The sequence below is a fragment of the Symphodus melops genome, assembly GCF_947650265.1.
Source record: "Symphodus melops genome assembly, chromosome: 6".
Lineage (NCBI taxonomy): Eukaryota > Metazoa > Chordata > Actinopteri > Labriformes > Labridae > Symphodus > Symphodus melops.
This window is the reverse complement of record NC_136696.1, coordinates 21,353,456-21,366,661: the sequence shown is the minus strand read 5'-3', so window position 1 is coordinate 21,366,661 and position 13,206 is coordinate 21,353,456. Positions and strand designations below refer to the sequence as shown.

Below are 13,206 nucleotides of genomic sequence, written 5' to 3'. Positions count from 1 at the left end.
TTGGGTTTATATAATGTAGCTTGGAGCATTCACATCCTGAATAGCAGGGTTTGCATGATTCAAATGTCACTCAGAGCATAGCCCATTTTGAGAAGGGGGGAATGTAAGTTAAAGTGAAGAGTCAGAAAGCGGGGATGAAAGCAGATATTTATTCATACATTATATTTCCAGAAGCTTCAATTTCATTCTTGCACTAAAAGGAGAAACTTAAATAGAGACAAAAAAAAGAATCTGTTAGTACAAACCTGTTTCTTAAATACAAAACCATTTGCAGTATTGTCAGGAAAGAGCATCATTTTGGCGGTATAATGGGACCACGTAAAACCAATACAAATCAGAATAATATCCTTTATATCAAATAGTATTATCGCTATAAGTTGGTGCACACAACCTAAGTTATGTAACTCTCCAACAAGCAATTCAAAAAACAATGACAACTCAATTTTATACAGAATGCATTTTCCTCTCCAGTTAGTTACAGTACAATGTACACTGTGCACAGCAAGAAAAAATGATTATATAGATTTATTCTCTACAATTTCTCTACATTTAATACAGCCCTATCAACAGGTTAAACCATATCATGCACAATATTGCCTCTTATGCTTCCATATAAGCTGCTTGTCCCTGTACAATCAATTAATGTATGTACAAATTCAACAGATATTCTACATGTCTTTAAAAAAAAACTTGATGCAAGTTAAGAAAAAAGAAAACTTGATCCCATTCAAAGGTTTCTCAAGTGTGGTTAGTATCAGTGAACAAAGTTTGCTTAATAGGGACAGGCTAATGTACAGCATTCACACACACGCACACACAAACAAATATGCTCACACACCTCCGCATTCGTTAATGCCCATACAATCACACTGCAGAAATACAATCAGACACTGTACATAATGACTGCAGCAGACAGTTTAAACAGTTTGATCCTTTGGGGGTGTGTTTAGTTTCTTCCAGAAATCAAAACCAGTCCTGTCTCAAGGAATTAGGAGGTCTCATTAAAATAAGATGACATGAGTATATGAATTATTCCTCCCTCCACAGAGTCCTCTTCTCTGGATTGTTTTATCCATCCTTGGATTATCTGCAGTCTGACTATTGTCTCTCTTCCAGTCACTGAACTCGGATGAGAAGAGACTTTAGGATTGATTCAAAAAGGCACTACCTTCCCAAGACGCACCGAAGGGGACTGAGATGAGCTGTCACATCCTCAGCCACCCCCCACCCCGACACCACCCTCTCCACTGGCCTTCAGGTCAAGCTCAATAAGAGGAAGTTACATGCAGGGCAAAGGTGATAACGGTTGTACAACAAGCCATGCAGCATTTTCCTTCATCATGGGTGCAGCTGGATCATTCAACAGAGTGTAGCAGATGAGGATGTATCGATGCAGCATTCTCAAGCATATTGTGTTGCTCTGCTCCAAATATTCAGTTTGCAGATAGATCACTTGATATATATATATACTGTATATATAAACACACTATACATGATCTGCCTTATGAACTGTAGATGCTATGCATAATGGATACATTGAGGAATTGCATGATTAAATACGGATTCAATCCTCTGGGTTGGAAAGAAATACATGGAGCAATAGGTATTTACTGAAGACAATGATTACTATTTGAACATAGTAGATATATGATCATAACAAATAAAGTTCAGACAAGCACTGCATAGTCCATATGAAATCTGTGGTAAGAATGCCACAATTGTTAATTTCAAAATGTTAATTAATATATGGATTTATGTCACATCAGGTATTTCATGCACATATATCAGGTTGAGCTTCTTCCTACTTCCTCCCTGAATGCCGCTTGTTATATATACTGTAATAAAAAAGGTTTAGAAATAAAGAATATATGTGTTGATGAATTGTGGGTATTTCGTGTGTTGCGTTGCACTGGGGATGGAGCTGTGATCATGAAGCCAAGCAGTGTTGGGATGTAGGGATCGAGCAGTCATGATACATGTCTTGTGAGCACCGATTGGCTACACAAAAGAGTTCAAGGAGTTCATGGCATTGATAGGGGACGGTGCCTCTGAGCTCTCGTGGCCCTCAGCAGTTTCCCTGCTGACACTTTTGCCACTATACTGTCCGATAAAAGAGCCGTCCTCGTTGAACTGTCCGTCTCCTCCTTCCCCGTAGTCAACTAAACTGTCGTCACTGTCGTCTCTCTTAACTGTCCCATTAGAAGGCGTGCGGCTCCCTTTTAACGGTTTATGGTCCTCATTGTCACTGAAGGAGAAAATAACATGCAGGTGTTACAGGTGAGATGGTGTGATAGATGCAACAAGGAGATTAGTGATCACTTTTTTTTTTAGATGGAGCACTCAAATACAGCCACAGAACTCTCCAAGTTATTTCCAGATTGAAAAAAATTAAGTCATCATCTCTTTTTGAGTGTTTAGTTTTTAAAGATGTAAATTCAGCAGTTTTCATTAATATGCAACAGTAAATGTTTCCTGCCCATTGAACGAGAGAAAATTAGAATTTGGCTTGCTCCATGTCTAAAAAATGGCTGCTGTGAATGATTAGTTGGTTTCCATCAGGCAACAGGGGAATAAAGCTCAAGCAACCATACCCTGTTCAAATTCCCCCCGAAACCAAATATGAAGTGGTAAATGTTGTTTGACAAAAGCCACCCCCGTAAGACAGCGGTTGTGATGAACAACAGAAAAATCCAAGCCAATGATGTGAATAAAACTTGGAAAGCAAGGTTTCAGCCAAACATCCCCCAAAGCAAGCATGATAATAATCACAGATCGGCAAAATGCATGAAAACATCTGCAAAGAAACTTTTCTTTGGATATCAGATAGTCGAGTAACATTCCACATAATATGATTTGAACATCAATGAGAAAAGATCACAAAGCCATCATAATGCTGAATTTTAGATTTAAATAGGAGAGAATAAATTAGCATTTTCAGGGATTAAATGAGCACAGTGCAAACACAGATTACTGGCTGAAAAGACTTCCATATGTACGGTACATGATGAAGGCTTTATGACCAGATGTTAAACTTGATGACAGCAGTGACCAGAAAAAAAAAGGAAGATTACACAGTGAGCATTTTTTCTCCCCAGTGACTCAACTAACCGCTGACCCTCTTCACATGCTGGATTCACAGAGCATCCCCCTTACCTTACTGACACCTACACTCTGCGATCAGATGAGGAGATCCAGCTGAGATCCCACACAACCCAGCAGTCACACTAACAGGCACATACACCATGTACTGTACACGTTGAGTCTGGACTTATAGTCTGTACTTCGGAAGTCACACAACAACAGCGGGCGAGATATCTGACGCCTTTATTGACATACTGTTAGATTCCAGCTGAGCTTAATGAAACAGCATGGATAGAAAGTATACTTTCACAAAGGCACTATAATACTTACACACTTTGCCTTGTGATTTATTGTCTACTGTGAGTCCATTTCCATTTTAGAGACTTCCCTGCAGTAAATATAGATCTCTTGTACCTCAACAAAAAACAGAGCTTTAAAGTATAATTGTGATGATATTCCACATTTATCTTGTTGTCAATAATCCATCTAATAGACCAAAACTAAAGATGGACTATGAGGAAAAACGATAAACTCTTTCTTTTTTTTTCCATGTCCATGAAGAAAAAGGATTCCTCTATGCCATAGAACTCTTTGTTTCCTCCAAAACAATTAAAACACATCAAAAGGCCACAGTGTTATACGGGCCAACATTATGTTTCATTACATCAGAAAGAACGAATGTAATTTAAGTTCTTGTGAGGACTTTTAAATGGTTATGAAACAAACTACTGAACCTCAACATGATCCCACAAAAACAAACCCCAGCAACAAGACTGATTAGTTCCATTTAGTTATTTATATCAAGGCATAAAGCTGCTGCTGCTGCAGCAGGGTAGTTGTCTGAAAGTGATAATATTTGTCTGTCAATACATCCTCTTATTTTCATTTTAGACCAAGATTCTCCACGAGTGATACATTTGACTGTTAAAGGTCAGGACAGATATTTTTGGTTAAAATAAGACTACTTAAGCACATACAGGATAAAAAGATAAGACCACTTTGTCCACAGTGGGGCGCCAAAATCAACAATAACTGAACGCTGCTCAGTGGAGCTTTAAGTCAATCCAATCCAGTTAAACTCCAACTTGCAGCTGTCAATACACACGTCTTTGTGTATTGGTAAATTCTTGATAAATACCCGAGTTACTTTAATTCAAAGGAAATTGTCTGCCATTAGAAAAAGAAACACGTTTTTTTTTTGCCATCTGTCTTTGGCTTGAAGCAGAATGCCACTAACAAACTGTTGAAGACGTTTATGGTCTATTTGATGAATTTGTTGTTTGTTGACTTTAATAAAATAATAAAATGTCACCAGCCTTATCCTCTCAGAATCATTTCTCTATAAAGAATGGCTACTGGCCTGTAATAAAACAGCATTAACCAGCGTTTGTTCAATGATCATTGCTTCTGTCAAACATGCTGATAATTCATATAATATCCATATGCATCTATATATTGTATATCTCTATATATGAACAATATTCCATTTGACACATTATTGCCTTGAGAGCAAATGTTCATATATCAGGTCATCACACCATGCACATCATATTATGTATAGATATATATCAATATGAGTTTGTTTTAGAATAAAATCCATAGAGCATATTTATGTTTACATATTACAAAAAGGAATATAAAATATAAAAGCAAAAACATCTTAGAAATTGACTTATAAAAATCAATTTAAAAAAAATGTGAGCTATACAGAAGTAAAGTGCTTCTTTTTTCTTTTTTTTAAATCTGCAAGCGACTGGAGAAGCAGCCTAGAAAGAGGATGCTAACAAGCATAGCTGGATAAATGGTGTAAATAAACAATGATGGTAATGTCAGTCATTAACAGGTCTAAGAGGGTTGTGGTTCAGTAGCAATACACTAGGCAAAGTGTCAATACTATGTATACTGTACACAGGCTGTATATGAGTAGCTTATTATTTTGAAAGGATTTGATGCTTAAGGAAGGTTGAAGATGTGTTGTAAATTAAACTAGCTTATATGTTATTTTCCTGACAGTCATATCTAAACCCCCATATCCCCTGAACCTGAAGAATCCAGCTTTTCAAATGACACTGAGATATCATATCAAGTACACACACAGTGAGAGTCCATCACAGGTAGCATCCAGAATGTCCCCGAACCCAGAGAAAAAAAAAATCTTGTGCTTCATCGTGGAAAAAGTCCGGATGAGGGGCACTCCTCCTTCTTATTATGTTGCATTTGTGTTATTGATGATCCTGCGTCAGTTATTGGTCAGCTGTAAAAGGTTGAGAGGAGGGAGGGAGTGCAGAACTCAAGCCCAGCCAGAGAGAGCAGATCTGAGCAGAAAGCATGGAGGGGTTGATGGAAAAAAATTGGCTCTGGGGACTCCAGAGGCCGGAGCACTTTCTCTCACCTGTATTCCCCAAAAGTACAGTCATCATCTTTCATGGGCTGGAACTCCGGGTCTGTGTGCGCGTCCTCTTTTTCTTTGACTGGACAGAGGAGAGAAGAGAAAGATATTTAGTCCATAACTAAGGTCCAGTGTGGAACATGTATATTTAATGGAATTTTAGAAAGTTGTTTCATGTTCTTCTAACTACACACCAGAATATAAATCTGAATGTCATTTATTCAGTCCTACCAAATAAATGTTACACATGCTGTAGTGAGAAAAGTTTCGTATTGAACTCAAGTTAGTCAATAAGTTCTTTTCAAGAAAAACATTTTTCTTTCTTTCAATCTGTACTTTCAGAGCCAACATGCCAACACTCATGGGTCCTGTGTGAACGTGATTAATGTTGATACATACAGCATGTGGGTTTTAATTTATGTGCTGACTTTTAGGAGTGTATTCACAGAATGCCCTCGGTGGTGTTTGTGCTGATATTACTCACCGGGGTATTTGCCTCCTTTATTCCTCTGGATGAAGCAGATAATGAGGAGGATCAGGATGAGCAGAGCGATGGCACACATGAGGCCAATGAACCATCCCTGAGTGGCGATGTCCACCTGTCTGCTGGCCACAGCTGGCGAGAGGAAAGAGGAACATTTACACAACATTTATGACGGGATCATCTCTCCCCTGCAGTCATGGGAAACATTTGTCCATAATGATGTGCTGAAAGAAACACACAATGAGTGTCATTGTCTTAGTATGTGCTGGTTAGAGAGTTCAGTTCATGAGTGGCTCACGTTTGCTTTTTGTTACTGAAAGACAACTGTCAAGTTAGACGAGTTAGAAATCTGCTAGCTCAAGCTTGAGGTGAATTGAATGCATTATTGATAGCACATTAGTACACAATTTAGGAAATCAATGCTCCTCTCACACGTGCACACAGAGAAACACACAGACAACATACAAACACGTACTTTACACGCAGGGTTACTCAGGGTGATATTAGGTTGACTATCATATCACTAAGATTTTCTAAAAGCCAAATCTAAAGACGGACTTGAAGTATTCTGTTTTACAACCACACAATCATGCAAGCAGCTACTCCCTGTCTCTATATCACTACAGTTCATGCCTGGCATACGGAGCAACCACAACACATCTGTTGAACCCATGCTCAACTGGATTACAATGACACGACGCCACATAACTATGACACATTCTACACGAGATTCAATGCAAGGCAAGGCCGGGCCAGAGCGCCAGGGAACTGCCTCACCTGGGACCTTGACCAAGAGCTCCTGTGATTGCTGGAGCGGCTGGTCGTGGTGATCTTTGACCACCAAACGCACCCTATAGGAGAGGCCCCCCTTTAAGCCCTTCAGCGTAACGTTCTGAGAGCCGTTCACAAGCTCTTTCTGCCACTCCTCTTCACCTGCAGGACGGACGTTCATGGAGAAAGGAGCGTTTGAGGGAAGAGGCACAACTGGGTCAGGGACATCATGATACGATAGGAAGTCATGACTTGAAAATGTAATCTAGTGTTATGGGATGACACTTTACGTCTACGTCAAATTTCAATTTGTGATATTTATGGGAATATTCAAAGATTAAAGTCTATCAAGGAATCTTTACGGTGGCTCTGAAAGCTCAATCCACGAAAGATGAGAAAGCCAAAACACACCAAACATGAGGTCGGGAACAAAATAAAATCTTATTGTACTTTTGTGTGGTATTATCAAATTGCAGCATTTTCTAGTCATGCTAGGTACATCAGTGTATTGGTCAGACCCTGACTGAAATATGTCAATTTTTACTGAATGTGTGGCTATGAACGGGGAACATTTATAGTACCCAATGAAGAATGAATCCTTCTTACTCCTATATAGCTCAGCACTTGTTCAATTGGCTGCTATGAAACTCAATACTTGTGCGTCTGATAATTCATATAATATCCATATGCATCTATATATTATATCTATTATTCCATTTGACACATTATTGCCTTGAGAGCAAATGTGGTTTTATATATGTACAGTATGGTCATGGCATCCAGACCAGCTAATGAAAATCTGAGAAGCCTCACACAGGCAGTGTAAGCATGCTAACATTGTACAACAAGCTGATAAACATGGCAGGTCTTCATAAGTCAGGCATTGCCTTTGAAGGTGGTGAAAGAACCATTTTGTGTTTGGTTTATTTGTATGTTTGTGTTTTCTTGAGTCGCACTGCGTGGATCTCTCAAGGCCACCGTAGACTTCCAGGTTGCGATGAGATTAGTATGAAATGTCTTTGGCTAAGATTATGTTTTTGATGACAACATTTTCTCAGTGACTGGGATCTCTAATTATGATATTCCCTAATTGAATCCTTTAAAAAGAAGGTGTGAGAGAGCCACACAACGCTGCAGGTGGATAGAAACAATGGAGAGCACTTCGGTCTAAATCAAATTGGCATCCGAGGGATGTTTGTTCGGCTTGTATGGTGTTTATTTGCAGAATTTACATCATGATTACCGAGGGAGATGTACGGAACCCCAGTCAATTACAGGACGGGGAAATCAGCAATTCAATCACAGACGGCCATGTTTCTCACATCTGGGTCCATGTTGGCAGGACCCAGCTTCCACATGACTGCCAATATTTCTATTCACCTGCACAAGCTAATTATATTGTAGGAGATCCCCTGTCACCTACGTGTGATAGACGAAAATGAGTGGCTTTGCTTACTGTTCTGTAATCTGTACTCTACATAAACGTTTTTCTCCTGCCCCCAGTACTCCCAACTGATCAGGGCCCCGTCCTCTCCCACCGAGGAGTTCACGTTCCTGAAAGGACTTGCGGGCATTGCTGAGCACACAAGAGAAAAGACAACCATCAAGATTGATCTGTTGGGCAAAGGACAATCCAATAACTTGCAATCAATTCCTCTGATTGAATTACATTCTAATTAAACGTCTTAGTGTCACTGAATCTAGACCCTCTTAGCTTTACAGAAAAGCAAAACAAATGAGAAAAACTATGCCAACCAGCAAGGAAAACACAAAGCCGATCATGTAACAAATCAGGCATTTAGTGTGCTATCATCACAGCAGTATTTGTACCATTGATGTGGGGATGGTGAGGAGGAGGCCGTGCAATGGGATGAGAGGTTTGGGTGTTTCCTGTAAACAACACGGAGAGGGTAAACAGGGCACCACACACACACACACACACACACACACACACACACAAACACACACAGCACGGACACAACTGAAGTCGTGACACACAGTGGACACAGTTCATTGGCATGCCAGGCAAACTCTCGCCATGCAGCGGGAAGCGGGGTCAAAGTAGCCAAAGGCAGCGTACAAAAAAAAGGGAAGGGGAAAAAAAAGCAGCCAAGAGCTTTGAAAAGACTCATCTACTTTTATCACATGGCATTAAAAAGCCAAACGTCACACAGTATCTTTATCTGTGTGGCTTTGAACTTCCATAGCTTTGAACTCAGCGGAGCATTGTGTTGGGCCGCAGAGCTTGATAGAGACGAGGGGAAATTGCTTAAAGATGAGGACTGCATGCTTGCAGTGTTTTTCTTTTTTTTTTTAAAAGCAGTGGTTATATCTTTAAAACATGCAGCAGAGTAGATACCACCGACACCGGTGCCCACATCTACGTCAAGCTGTGATATTAGAGCTTGTAGAGAGAAAGGACACAGAGAAATAACAGGACAGTGGTCACTTTGGGATAACACCCCCCCCCCCCCCCCCCCCCCCCCATAGAGACATTCATGTGATCATGCTGTGTGATGTAACAGACGACTGGTAAGAGGTTTTAGAAAAGTGTGGGTCAACCCGCGTAACAATGCAACTGGATCACACTCATGTTTCACACAAAAAATGGAAGTGAATGAAGAGCTAATGCACATCGTGCTGGAGAAAATGTCAAAGATTGTAATATAATAAATAATACAATTGTGTGTTTTGTCCTGATGCTCTCCTGGTTAAATGAATGTTAAATAAAACATTTGCAGATTTTTTGATTCTTACAATTATTTCACTTAGTGCAGAAAACATCGTATTGACTGTTTTAAGCACGTCACTTTGAGGTGACACACAATGCAATTTACAACCAGTGAAGCAACAGTTTGAGTCCATACACATTTAAAACACTGTAGTTTTACTAAACTCAATAGTTTACCAAAATCAGGTTGGTGAATGTTTAAATGTTAATTTGAATTAACTTTTTTTTAGACCACTGAAGATCACAAATACACTACATTATTATTTTGTTTAAAAAAAACAAACGTTTGACGTTACTGTCATGTGGATAAAACAAGAGGAAGTGACACAAAAAGCCAAAAAACAAAGAAAACATGTTATATGTAGACCAAATGTTTATAAAACTCGACTCATCAACCACCCTGATGAAAGCAAGCTAGGTGAAGACAGAAATGAATTGGCATAGATGTCATACTGTAAACATGTTCTGTCAAATAACGACATGTCTAACCCCCATTACCTGAATGATAATAATCTATTAATCATCTGAAGTGATCGTCTAGTCTCCCAGATGAAGAAACATTTACTCGTGTGTGCTGACTTACCTTCGTCCATGATGGTCACAGTTTCCTGAGAAATGGTGGGGCCTGCTCCCCTGACTGTTTTGGCATTCAAATAAAACTTGTAGCGTGTGCTGTGCCTGAGGTTGGACAAAGTGACTGAGGTCTCATTGGCGGACAGGGCCAGCTCCTCCACTGGGCCCAGCTCGTTGGAGTTATTGACTACAGGGGTGGAGGATGATGGTTGGTATGAGAAAATTAAGATGGGGAAGGAAGTGTGGAACCAGGAGGTAAGTTACATAAAGGTATTAGAAGGAATAGAGGCATGGGTAGGGTTGAAGATTTGATGATGACAAGTTGGAAATTAAAGTATTTGGAGGTGAGGGGGGTGGGGGGGGGGCAGGGGGGGGTTCAGGAACAAAAGACGGGAGTGACAAAAGTTGATTTGTTAATTTGTGTTGTAATGAAAGAAAAACAACTTTCTTCAGATACTTTAAAACTACTTTATTCTATCCTCTGTGTTCTGATCGCATACTGAACGGGACAGGAGAAGACATAAAAAAAATATATGAAGGAAGGTGACATTCACAAGTCTGACAGCTCAGCTTCTATACAGTATGATGGAGAAACACTCACCTGGCTGATATTTGAGGGTGTAGCCAGTGATTCGTCCATTGTGGACATGAGGAGGATTCCATTCGAGAGTCAGAGAGTCCAGGTTTGTGTTGGTGACTGAGAGGGAAGTCGGAGCCCCCGGCACTAAAGAACAGGAGAAATCATGACGCCTTAACCAAGTATATCAGATCAAAAGAGGATCTGAGTATTTTACCTTAAGCCAACCTGAAGGCTCTTTAAATAGAACATGTTTTGAAATATGTTTTGCCTGCTCTCACTTCATTTGGATGTTGATCTTAAATTGGGCATACAGCTTTCTGTCCAAATACACCAGAGGACAGTTTACCTCTCATCTTTGGATGACCTCACACTTCAACCTTACGTGTGGTTAGGAAAACTCTACAGCATCCAATGTGCCGACACTGAAAATCGACTGATTGCGACTTGAATTGTCGTAGCTTAGTTAACTTCTTTAGTTGTTTTATCCTCTAATGTTTTATAATAATTGTTGCTAATGCTAAAAATAAAAGAACATTTCCCTTGTCCTACCTCCTTCAGGAGTCTCAAACTGCTGGTCGGGGCTGGGTGGACCCTCCCCCTTGCCGTTGTAGATCCTGACATTGAAGGAGTAGAGACTGTAGGGATGTAAGCCAGGCAGTTTGCCATGACTGTGGTTCCCACTGAAGGTCAGGATCTCTTTCTCCACATGGTGGGGGTTGTGTTTATGCAGGCTGTGCTCTTTCCAATAGTACACCTACAAGAAACAGTTATTAACAGACTACTGCTGGTGGCGCTGGTGTGCATATTACTCTCTCTCTTGTACCATACCTTATATCCTTTGAGATGTCCACGTATAAACTTTGAGGGCACAGGGTCCCAGTGTACCTCTGCCAGAGAGCTGTTCAACACCATGACATGCACATTGCTTGGAGCTGCGACTGGCACTGGACAACGAAGAAGAGGACAACGTTGAAGAAGGCAACAACAGATAAATACACAGAGAAGAAGACTTACATAGGCATTCCCACAATCAATGTTCAAGGTCTCAAAGGTCATTGTCAGAGTCAGTGTAGTCTAGGCTTTAACTCACAGTCCTCTCCCGAGTAGCCATGGGCGATAGCAGGGTCAGGGGCTGCTCCGTGGTCGTTTACAGCCTGAACTTTTAGCTCGTATGGAACAAACGTGGGCGTTCCAGACACAACAAACTTGGAGGTGTTAGCTACACTTGCTGTGCTCCAGTCGCTGTTCACCGCCTTCTGCCTCCACATAACTCGATAGTGAAGCCCTGGACCATTAGACTGGAGGCCTGTCAGCGGCTGCAGAAGAGAACATTTCCAATGTAACTTATCTTTCCATTTGTTTTTTCAGTCAGAGAATGAACTTGCGCCATTACGTTAGTGGTTTTGGAAAAAGATAAAGAAGGGACCGAAAGATACCATGGAGCAAAAAAAAAACACAGGACACATTTGATGTTTATGATTTTCCCAAAACAATACTTGATGCTTCAGGATATTAGAAACAGCTTGTCAAATAAAACTTTATTACCTTCCATGAGATTACAAGATTATCATGTTCTGTCCCAGACCCACGTACATCTGTTGGGTTCTCATCAGGAGCTGAAAAAAAACACAATAAAAAAAGAAGGGAAGTTGGTCTCGTGATTGGAGAGGTGCCAGTTCACTTCCTGAGCACGACAGAGGTGCACTTGAGCAAGGCACGCTTCACTTACCATCTGACACCAATTATTTCACATTCAAACCAGATTGACATGAAAGGACATTTTTGAAGACACCTTCATTTTCTGATCTAAGTTTTGAAGCCATAATTACTGAGTGTGTACCTGCAGCGTCTGTCTTGTACACCCTGGAGGGAACACTGGGGCGGCTTAAACCCACAGCATTAAGCCCAAGGACTCTGAAGGTATAGTGGGCGTAGGGTGACAGTTTGAGGTGAGCTGTTGTTCTGGTTCCAGCAACCTCGGTTAGATTATGCCAGTGACCTCGGTGGTGCAGTGAGTCTTCATACTGAATCAGAAATTCTGTGCAAAGAGAAGAAAATACAATTACTGTTCATAGCTGAATACTGTGTTCACTGAAAGTGTAGTTGTATGAGTGAAAGAAGGAATGCACTCGAGATAACTCAAGTTTAACTAAAATATGCATTATGCTCCTCAGGCTATGCTTTGAGGCGTCAAGAAAATGTTCATGAGCGTATGAGTGTTTGCATCATTCTTTGCATACTGATAGAAATTGACAACCAGATTCTGCTGCAGTAAATGGTGGAGATGCTTTTAGGGATTATTGGATTTTTTATGCCGTTTAAGCATTGATTGATGGACAAATAGGCTAAAGGAAAAAAGTTAAAGGGGTATCACAGACATGTCGTGAATGCCCTTTTCTTTGGGAGGCTTTTTAGAAACGGTTTGTAAAGAAAATTCAAAATTAGAGCAGACTTACAAAACACCCATTAACCTACAATTCCCATAATGCAACTTTAAAGTTTCTTCAGTTTGTCTCCCTTTACATCAGAAAAAAATACTTATTTTCAATGACACACCTCAAGTTTTGAATGCAAGCTTTCCTTTAGATAAGATATAA

At 40.3% G+C, this 13,206-nt stretch overlaps 1 protein-coding gene across 9 annotated transcripts in view; it reads right to left on the bottom strand.

Annotated features, from left to right (window-relative positions):
- Positions 1–107: 107 nt before the first annotated feature.
- The window catches only part of LOC306824939 (neuronal cell adhesion molecule-like), a 72,702-nt gene continuing 59,603 nt past the window's right edge, over positions 108–13,206 (bottom strand). For 5 of the 9 annotated variants that reach the window (XM_079345357.1, XM_079345359.1, XM_079345361.1 and 2 more), the window contains 14 exons: positions 12,450–12,647; positions 12,155–12,225; positions 11,700–11,925; positions 11,438–11,553; positions 11,159–11,363; positions 10,631–10,753; positions 10,040–10,216; positions 9,085–9,129; positions 8,556–8,615; positions 8,182–8,301; positions 6,732–6,887; positions 5,955–6,086; positions 5,474–5,552; positions 108–2,245 (listed from right to left, as the gene is read on the bottom strand). In XM_079345357.1, coding sequence (XP_079201483.1) covers positions 1,999–2,245; positions 5,474–5,552; positions 5,955–6,086; positions 6,732–6,887; positions 8,182–8,301; positions 8,556–8,615; positions 9,085–9,129; positions 10,040–10,216; positions 10,631–10,753; positions 11,159–11,363; positions 11,438–11,553; positions 11,700–11,925; positions 12,155–12,225; positions 12,450–12,647 — 1,955 coding nt within the window. In that variant the 3' untranslated portion in view covers positions 108–1,998. The remainder of the gene's footprint in view (positions 2,246–5,473; positions 5,553–5,954; positions 6,087–6,731; positions 6,888–8,181; positions 8,302–8,555; positions 8,616–9,084; positions 9,130–10,039; positions 10,217–10,630; positions 10,754–11,158; positions 11,364–11,437; positions 11,554–11,699; positions 11,926–12,154; positions 12,226–12,449; positions 12,648–13,206) is intronic. The other 4 variants (XM_079345362.1, XM_079345360.1, XM_079345363.1 and 1 more) reach the window with 4 other exon arrangements.